The 9,623-nt window shown below is 59.0% G+C and overlaps 1 protein-coding gene across 1 annotated transcript; it reads right to left on the reverse strand.

The window, feature by feature from the left end:
• Positions 1-2,334: 2,334 nt before the first annotated feature.
• On the reverse strand, positions 2,335-3,857 carry LOC109741905 (uncharacterized). Its single transcript, XM_020300994.1, has 2 exons — positions 3,078-3,857; positions 2,335-2,877 (listed from the first exon to the last, which is right to left on the reverse strand). The coding sequence occupies exons 1-2, from the start codon at positions 3,855-3,857 to the stop codon at positions 2,335-2,337; spliced, it is 1,323 nt and encodes a 440-aa protein (XP_020156583.1).
• Positions 3,858-9,623: the final 5,766 nt, after the last annotated feature.

The raw sequence follows: 9,623 nt of genomic DNA on the forward strand, positions 1-9,623 counted from the left end.
AGCAAGGCAAGTAACACTTTGATCATATCCCGTTCATACCCAGTTTTATTGCATTAGATCTATTTCCTCAAACACATTGCATGCTTAGGATCTAAATAAACTGTGGGTATTGGGAAGTAGTTGAGGTAGTACCTATTACTTGTTTTCTTATCAAACCCTTGGGAGTTACTTCTACGTTGCTTTTATTATCGCCATGCTATGCTCGTAGACGTGGATTGGGTTTGAGTGATATTCATGACAGATGTGAGATGTTTAATAATGGTTCAACTTAAGGTGGCAACTAAAACTCACATCTGGGTGGATTGAGGCACCTGGAGAACCCAGTGTTGTCTGTATGTATAAGGTCCGCCACGCAGGCTCAAAGGGATCATAAGATTATTCATGCTAGAAACTTCCGTGTGTAGCCACAAGCTATTATGGGCTCTAGCATAGCTGAGTAGGTTACAGGATCTCTTGAAGAGGTGGACTAGCAGATGTAGGGGAAAGTAGGTGTACCGGTCCATCCAGAGTAAAGAGTGATTGTTTCTGAAAGACTGTGTCTCGGTCATCCGTTTCTCAAACATCATGCAGTGCGAGAATCAAGCGGAGGCGATCGAGTCTTGTGGGGAAAAGTGCACAAACCTCTGCAGAGTGTACAAACTGATCATGATTAGCCGTGTCCCCGGTTATGGACAACTTGAGTATCTAGTACCTGGATTATCATTTGAATCTCATCACCGTGATACTTATAATTAATTTTGTTGGGTTAATGATGTTACTTAATTGGGATTGAGTTGGAGTACCTTCTCAATGTTTCAACCACCATGATAGTTAAATAAAATTTATTCCTTTTGAAGTAGGATAAAATTGGCTTTTCGCAAAACTGTAACCATAGAGCTTTCCACCAGCCATATATGCATATAGTATAGCATTATTATTGTTCATTGCTCTCTATGTGTTACATTGCCAGCATATTCTATGTGCTGACCCGTTTTCGGGCTGCAACGTTTCATGTTGCAGACTTTTCAGACGACGAGTGAGGTGCCTTAGGTCGTGGTCTTATACTCAGTGATGCCGCTGGAGTTGATGGACTCACTTATCTTCCAAGTCTTCCACTGTTATCGTTATTAGATGGCCTTAAGCCATGTTTTCATACTTAATCTCTTCGGAGATATTCGATGTAATAAGTGTGTGATTGCTACTCTGTTATAAATCCTCCATTTGTACTGTGCGTGTCAGCATTACTGATCCAGGGATGACACTGGTGCACAGCAGCACAGGCCATTTGAGGTCTGGTCGCTACATTGGGCCTGTAATTTGAATTTGAACTCGTGATGTATATATTTTGTGGACGTTTGCGCCTTTTGCCTTTCGTTTCTTGAGCCGTGTTCTTGCGACCTTCCCCTCTTGGGCCTCCCCCCAGCGCGTCTGACGGCCGAGGCTCCGGTCCATGACAAGGAGTTCGGCCTTTGAGAGGAGCGTGCGGTACTTAGGCTTTCAAAATATTGAGCGCGAGCGAAACACCCACTGGGCCGGCTGGCGGCAATCCGGCGAAGCCGGTTGGTGAGCAGCCGGTCGTGCGGCAATCTTATAAGTGGTGGGGTCGGGTTGGGTAACCAGCCAGTCCTTGGCTTAGTATCCATGGCGCGCTGGTGCTTTGGCCCGTTGTGCTTGCCAGTCGACAGCCGAAGCCGGTTCTGTGGCCTAGGGCAAAGTGGGGGGCTGCGGCAACCTTAACGCGTCAGGAATCACTAAGGAAGGCGGCGGGTGGTGACCAAGCCGGCCAGCCCCCGAGCCCCCGGGTCGAGCAAGTCGAACCAGCGGCCGGGTTGGTCCAAGAGGATGGTAATGCACAAATGCAGGGGACACAATAGCTTGGTCGAAAAGGGGCAGCCCCCGAGCGTCGTTCGGGGACTCCATAGTTTTCATATGATTACAAAAGGCAGCGATACATACGTGCATACAGCTAACTGTAAAACGGGCGGAGGAGTTCCGCGTTCCTCGGCCGGGTTGTTTCTTCGCCGGCGGTGTCTCTCTTGCGCTTGTTTGACTTGCGGGTGTCGATGAGGTAGTGGGCATTGCAGTCGCACAGGGCCTTGCTGACGATGAATGGGCCCTCCCATGGGGGGGACAGCTTGTGCTGGCCGGCTTGCTTTTGGACGAGTTGGAGGACGAGTCTCCCTCGTGAAAAGCGAGGGGCTTGATCTTCTTGTTGTGGTAGTGCCTCAGGCCTTGCTGGTAGATGGCTGAACGGCTGAGCGCCAGGAGACGTGCTTCTTCGAGTAGGTCAACGTCCTCCTCACGGGCTTCTCCGACTTTGGCTTCAGTGTACATCGCGACGCGTGGCGAGTCGAACTAGACGTCGGTCAGGATGACGGCCTCGGCTCCATAGACGAGGAAGAACGGGGTGAACCCGGTCAATCGGTTTGGCGTGGTGTGGAGGCTCCAGAGGACGGCCGGCAACTCGTCAAGCCAGCTGCCAGGTGCGCGGATGAGTGGCTCGATGAGCCGTGGCTTGATGCCAGATAGGATGAGGCCGTTGGCCCGCTCGACCTGGCCGTTGGACTGTGGGTGTGCAACGGACGCAAGGTCGAGGCAGATGCCGAAGATGGAGCAGTATTGCGTGAGCGCGCCCTTGGCGAAATTGGTGCAGTTGTCCGTGATGATGCTGTTCAGCATGCCATAACGTACTGCGATGTCTTTGATGAACCAGACGGCCGTCGGCCCGTCCAGCTTCTTGATTGGCCTTGCTTCGATCCATTTGGTGAACTTGCCCACCGTCACCAGCAAATGCGTCATTCCGCCTCGAGCGGTCTTGAAGGGCCCCACCATGTCGAGTCCCCAGACCGCGAAACCCAGGTGATCGGGATGGTTCGGAGTGCTGAGGCCGGCTGGTGGCTGCACTTGCTGAAGCGCTGGCATCCCTCACACTTGTGGACGAGCGACTTGGTGTCTTGGAGGGCTGTGGGCCAGTAGAAACCATGGTGGAAAGCCTTGGCCACCAGGGACCGCGAGGCGGCGTGGTGCCCGCACTCGCCCTGGTGTATGTCGAGGAGGATCTCAATGCCCTGGTCCTGCTCGACGCAGCGCTGAAATACGCTGGTGGAGCTGCGCTTGACGAGCTCGTTGTTGATGATGTTGTAGGCGGACGCCCGGCGCTGTACTTGCCGGGCCTCGGTCTCGTCCATGGGGAGAACCCTGTTTTCCAGGAACTCTAAGATGGGCAGGGCCCACGACGGTGCCATCACAACGGCGAAGACGGCCACCATGGCGGGTTCCGGGGTGGCAGCCCCCGAGCCGGGGTCGGCAGCCCCCAGGTTAGGGACGGCGGCGGCCAAGTTAGGGACGGCGGCGGCTGCAACCCCCGGGCCGGGTTCGGCAGCCCTCGGGCTGGGTTGAGGCGCGGCCGGGTCGTCCGGGACGTAGATGGACTCGGAGTCCGGAGACGGCTTGACGGACGGCTTGTGTAGGTGCTCGAGGGAGAGGCCGGACGGGATGGACTGCAGTGACGAGGCGATCTTGGCGAGCATGTCGGCGGCCTCATTTTCCGCGCGAGGGACGTGGAGGAACTCGTAGCCCACGAAGAACTCGGACAGCTTCTGGACGAGGAAGCGGTAGCTCGCCATGTTGCGGTCGCGGGCGTCCCACTCGCCGGAACACTGCTGCACCACCAAATCCGAGTCGTCGTAGCATAGGATGCGCCGGATGCCGAGTTCCTTGGCAAGCTGAAGGCCATGCACAAGGGCTTCGTACTCGGCGACGTTGTTGGAGGCAGTGAAGTGGATCTGGAGCGCGCACGGAAGCTGGTCGCCCTTCGGGGAGGACAGCACGATGCCGGCACGCAGGCCGAGACGCATATTGGAGCCGTCGAAGTGCATGCGCCAGTGCGTCGAGTCCGACGGCGGCGGCAGGTACTGGGTCTCGGTCCAGTCGACGAGGAAGTCGGCCAAAGCTTGGGACTTGATCGTAGTGCGAGGCTCGTAGAGGATGGTGTGGCCGGCTAGCTCGAGTGCCCACTTGGCGACCCGGCCAGAGGCATCCCAGCACCCGATGATCTCGCCGAGGGGGGCCGCGCTGACCACGGTGACAACGTTCTCTTGGAAGTACTGCTTCAATTTCTTGGCGGTGAAGTACACGCCGTAACACATCCTCTGGTAGTGCGGGTAGTTCTGCTTGGAGGCGGAGAGCACCTCGCTCAGGAAGTACACTGGGCGCTGGACGGCTTGGATCTTGCCCTTCTCTGGTCGCTCGACCACCATCACTGTGCTAACCGACCACGAGGTTGCGGCAATGTAGAGCAACAACGGCTCCTTCTCGGCCGGCGCGGCCAGTACTAGTGCGGTGGAGAGCATGCGCTTGAGTTCCCGAAAAGCCTCGTCCGCCTGGTCGTTCCATTCGAACGGCGTTGTCTTCTTCATCAGCTGATACAGGGGCAAGGCCCTCTCGCCCAGCCGGCTGAGAAACCGGCTGACCAAGGCCAAGCAGTCGGTGAACTTCTGGACATCACGCAGCCGAGCCGGCTTGTGCATGTGCTCGATGGCCTTGATATTCTTCGTGTTTGCCTCAATGCTGCGCTCCGAGAAGAGGAAGCCGAGTAGCTTTCCGGCCGGGACGCTAAAACGCACTTCTCCGTGTCGATGACTTGGTCGATCCGCGGGAGGGCGAACGGATCCTTGGGGCATGCCTTGTTCAGGCTGGTGTAGTCTATACACATGCGCCAGGTCTTGTTTTTCTTCAGGACGAGGACTGGGTTGGCCAGCCACTCGGGGTGAAACACTTCCATGATGAAGCCGGCCGCCAAAAGCTTGGCGACTTCTTCACCAATGGTTCTTCTTTTTTCTTCGGAAAAACGTCGCAGGGGTTGACGGACATGCTTGGCGTCCTTGCGGACGTGGAGTTTGTGCTCGGCGTACTTCCTCGGGATGCCCGGCATGTCCTTTGGGTCCATGCAAAAATATCCCAATTCTCACGAAGGAAGTCGACGAGCTCGCCTTCCTATTTGTTGTCGAGGCGGGTGCCCACGACAACGTACTTGCTGCAGCTGGGGTCTTCCGGGTTCCGCTTCACTTTCTTGATCTCCTTGGAGGGCTTGAACGAGGCCTCGTCGGCCAGCTCCTCAGCCAGAACTGGTGTGGTCGATGTCTCGTTGGCCAGGGCGACGATCCGATCGAGCTGGCGCCGCTCCTCGGCCAGCTTGGCGCCGTCTTGGGCGCACTCCAGGGACTTGCGGTAGTCGCCGGTGATGGTGATGAGGCCCTTCGGACCCGGCAGCTTCATCTTCAGGTAAGCATAGTGGGGGACCGCCATGAACTTGGCGAGCGCTGGCCGGCCCAGCAGCGCATTGTACGTGCTGGTCAGGTCCACCACCTCAAACCAGAGCGACTCGCGTCGGAAGTGGTCGCAGTCGCCGAATAGGACGTCGAGCCGGATCCGGCCGATCGGAGAGCAGGAGAGGCCGGGAACGATGACGTGGAAGATCGTCCAGGTCGGCTCCAGGTCTTTGGCCTCGAGGCCGAGCTTGGTCATGGTGTCACGGTAGAGGATCTTGATGCTGCTGCCGCCGTCGATGAGGACTCGGGAGAACTTGCACGTGCGCCGGGGTGCAACGATGGTGGGGTTGAGGACGAGGGTGTAGCCACCCGGGTTCGGCATGACAGCCGGGTGGTCTTCCCGGGTCCACGTGACCGGGCGTTCCGACCAGTGCATGTACTCCGGCTTGGCCAGGATGACGGTGTTCAGCTCCTCCCGAAGTAGGCGCTCGCTACGCTTGTCGATGTCGAGGCTGGTGAAGACAACGTAGGTCAAATTCTGGGTCGAGTAGACGTCATCACGCATTGCGCCGCCCGCGGGGGGCGGTGGAGGAGGCGGAGGCGGCTGCCCCGCTCCTGGAGCCGGGGCCGGAGGAGGCGGGATGTCGCCTCTCATGATGCGCTTGGTGATGGCGCACTGCTGAAGCGTGTGCGTGGACGGCCTTGCGCCACTGTGGTGCTTGCAGGGAGCGTCGAGCATCTCCACGAAACTCATGGTGGGTTGCCACGCCGTCTTGCCGGTCTACCGGCGTTTGGCGGCCGGGTCGGGCGCGGGCGCCTGCTCGACGGCCGCAACGAGCAGGTTGTCGTAGCGCTGGGCCGGCTGGTCGGCCTTGCGCTTGTTGTTTTGCTGGTTGTGCTGCTGCCGGCTTCCTTCGCTGGCCGGCTTCGGAGGGGGGACCGCCTTTGCTTTGCCGGCTTCATCCAGTGCCACCTGGATCTTCATGGCGGAGTCGGCGTTGGCGTACTTGTCCGCCGTCACTATGAGTGCGGCCATGGTGGCCGGCTCGGAGCGTAAGAGCTTCTGATTGAGGAGGGTGCCATCCTGGCACCTGTTGACGAAGTACTGGATCGCTTGGACTTCGTGGACGCCCTTGCAGCTGTTCCGGAGCTCAGTCCAGCGTGCAAGGTACTCGCGGCCCGTTTCCGCCGGTCCCTGCACGCACATGGCGAGCTGGCTGGGACGGCCGGGTCGCTGGTAGGTCCCGGTGAAGTTGCGCATGAAGGCTTGCTCGAAGTCGACCCACGTGTTGATGCTGCCCACCGACAGGCTGTTCAACCACGTGCGGGCCGACCCCTGGAGCATGAGCGGCGTGTAGCACACGGCGAGATGGTGGTTGCCGCCGGCAATGCCGATGGCGGTGGTGTAGTCGGTGAGCCAGTCCTCCGGCTTCACGGTGCCGTTGTACTTGGGGGTGTCGCGGGGAAGTGTGAATCCTTTGGTAAAGGGATCGTCCCGGATGCGCGGGCCTAAGCACGCCATCCCGACCGGGCCGCTTTCCTCCAGCTCCTGGGAAAGGGCGAGTCGGTCGAGGCGGTGGCGGGCGTCGGTGTCGTCGATGTCGCGCGGGCCCAGCCGGCTGGTGACCGCGCCGTGGGGGGCCGGGTCGACCGAAGCCGGACGTCGGCCGGGCTGGAGTGAAGGGTCGAGCCGGCGTCGGTCTTCCAAGGCCGGCTCGTCGCCCAAGCCGTCGGCAGTCGTTGGAGTGGGGTTGCGCCGGGTCCGGGTGCGGCCGAAGTGCGCCTCGTCGGGTGGCGAAGACGTCGTGTTCTGATGATCGCTGGGTCCATCGGCGTGGGTGGAGCCAGATCCCGCCGGCTTGGCAAGTTGGTCGAGGCGGTCCTGCTGCGGGTTGGCCGCGTCGAGGAGGTTGTTCACCCGCTTTAGGCGATCCTTTAGCTCCTTGCCCGCGAGTTGATCCAGGCCGACCGCAGCCGCCTGGGCGGCATGCATGTTCTTCCCAGGAGTCTCGTAGACGGGCGGGACGGCACCGAAGGCGCGGCCGATTGCGCCTCCCTAGGCTCGCACGTCGGTGACCCGTCTTGGCTCCGCCGCGAGGGGTGTGAAGCCGTAGGCGGCATTGCGCTCCAGCTGAGCGGAGTCCAGGCGTCGCAGCGTGGCGGCGAGCGTCTCGGTCAGGTCCAGCAGGCGCTGGCGGTCCTCCTCGAGCCGACTCCGGGACTAGGCGATGCTGGAGGCGTCGACGTCGGTGGCGATGGGGACGCGAAGGCTCTGCATCATGGCTCGCATCGAGTTGGGCGAGTCGGCCCGCTCCGCTGCAGCCCTGGCTGCGGCGGCCTTCCTCACCGCGTTGGACGAGGAAGAGGCGCCGGTATCGGTGACGAAGACCTCCACACAGAGGTCCGTTCCTCCGGCAGGAGTGCTGCTACAGAGGGAGTGGGGAGAGTCGGAGAAGTCAAGTACCTCGCTGGGGTACTCGTCGGCCGCAGGCGCGTCGGATATGCGCAGCACAGCGAAGGAAACGGCGAGCGCGTTGATGACATCATCCGCCAGCGTGACGGGCTCATTGGAGTCGGAGGGGAGCCCCGTCTGGAACATGCTTCCGGCCAGCACCTCGAGTTGGCCCATGGTGGGCGCCAACTGTCATGGTGGGCGCACGGCAGATGCCAAGGGATGGCTAAAGAGAGGAGGAGGCTCGAGGGCACTGGTGGGCTCCAGAGGCGAGGTCGGCATGAGCAAGCGCGGGACGCAAGACATACCCAGGTTCGGGGCTCTCTGGAGAGATAACACCCCTAGTCCTGGCGAGTGTGGTTGATGCGTAACAATATAGAGTTGCTCCTCGAGCTATATGGAAGAAGAAGGAAGGCAGGCTAGGGCCTAGGCTGCTCCCTCTCCTTGGGTGTGTTTGAGTGTGTTTGTTTCTGTGATCACCCATATGCATGAGGGCTCCTGGGGGATTTTATAGGTCAACCCCCCAGGGATACAATGGTAATGTTACAAGGCCGTGGGGCCAGGTTGTCATTGTTCGGGAAGCCGGTGCTGGGACCCGCCGGGTGTCAGGGCTCGCCGGGTTCTCCGGGCGTGGGACCCGCCGGGCATAGGGGCACTATTTGCCGTCTTGTCGATCGTCAGGGAGTGGCCAGGTTGAGTCCGCTACAGTGGCGCTCCGTCAGGTTGCCGCTTGCTGGTGTTAGCAGTGACGATGGGTGCACTGTAGCCACGCCAACCCTGGTCAGCGGGTAGGTGGGGCACTGTTGCCACGCCCCGGCTGACCAGAGGCATGGGAGAGGCACTGTTGCCTTGCTCATATCTGAATGAAGACTCGTCCCATCGTACGGCCTGGGTGGGACGGGAGCTGACCCGCGGCCGGGTTGGGGAACACGCCAAGGGGGAGCTAGCTTGTTGGAGAAGTCTTGGTGCACCGGGTTCAGCTGTCTTGCGCCGGCCGTCAGGGCCGGGTTCAGGAATTCGGCCGGGTCGCGGGGCTTGGCCGGGTCGGGCGACCCGGCCAAGCGCGAGCCGGCTTGAGGGGCGTTGCTGGCCCCGTTGTTTTTGAAAAGGATCCGGGTTCCGTTGCCAGCCTAGGGTTCATCCCCCCGACATATAGAGATGGCGGCGGCGGCCTAGGCTGCGGCTACCAGAGAAGAGGTCAATCCTCGGTCGATGGGCGGTGACGGCATCATAGGAGGTCAATCCTCGGTCTGCGGCGGGAGATAGGAGGAGCTCAACCATCGAGGTCGGCGGCGGCATGATTCGAGAACATCCATCGCGGTCGATGGCGGGATAGCGGAGGTCGAACTTCAGGCGGCAGCCGCACTAAGCTTTGCTCCTCGACCCAGCTGTCTCGGCGTGCTGCGGCATCGCACTTCTCTGCCTGCTGGGTGGAGGTCGCCGCGCGGCTAATTAATTAAGGCATTCTTTTCATGAGTGGCTTAATTAAGGTATTCAATTCCTAAGGGTAGTGTTGTACTAGTACTCTGCGTGTAAATTGACTGGCCATTAATTTTTGTCATTGCACGTCTGGATAACAATGTGGAGCGCCCTCGGTAATTATGAAAATAAAACCTTGTGATTTATGCATGCATCTTTGGGCAGCAGTTAATTAGTGTATTAATGTTGTTGTTTTGTTTTTAATTACCATTTGTGTGGTGCAGATGGAACGATCTCGATGGATGAAGAATCGGAAAACTGTAGATTTTATCAGTGATGTGACAGAGTTCATGAATTTGGCTGAAAGTACAAAGAGGAGAATTGGTGATGCGGATTACATCCTGTCTCCCTGTACTGATTGTGCCAATACAGAGTCACATGAAGTTGCAGATGTCCAGTTGCACTTAGTCTCTAGGGGATTCATGGATGGATATACACGTTGG

Source organism: Aegilops tauschii, chromosome 6 (genome assembly GCF_002575655.3).
Source record: "Aegilops tauschii subsp. strangulata cultivar AL8/78 chromosome 6, Aet v6.0, whole genome shotgun sequence".
NCBI lineage: Eukaryota > Viridiplantae > Streptophyta > Magnoliopsida > Poales > Poaceae > Aegilops > Aegilops tauschii.

Coding starts and splice junctions, on each gene's coding strand:
- LOC109741905 (XM_020300994.1), bottom strand. CDS start 3,857: ATGCACTTCGACGGCTCCAATATGCGTCTCGGCCTGCGTGCCGGCATC. Junction 2,878..3,077: donor TCAAGCGCAGCTCCACCAGC/GTATTTCAGCGC, acceptor CAGCAAGTGCAG/CCACCAGCCGGCCTCAGCAC.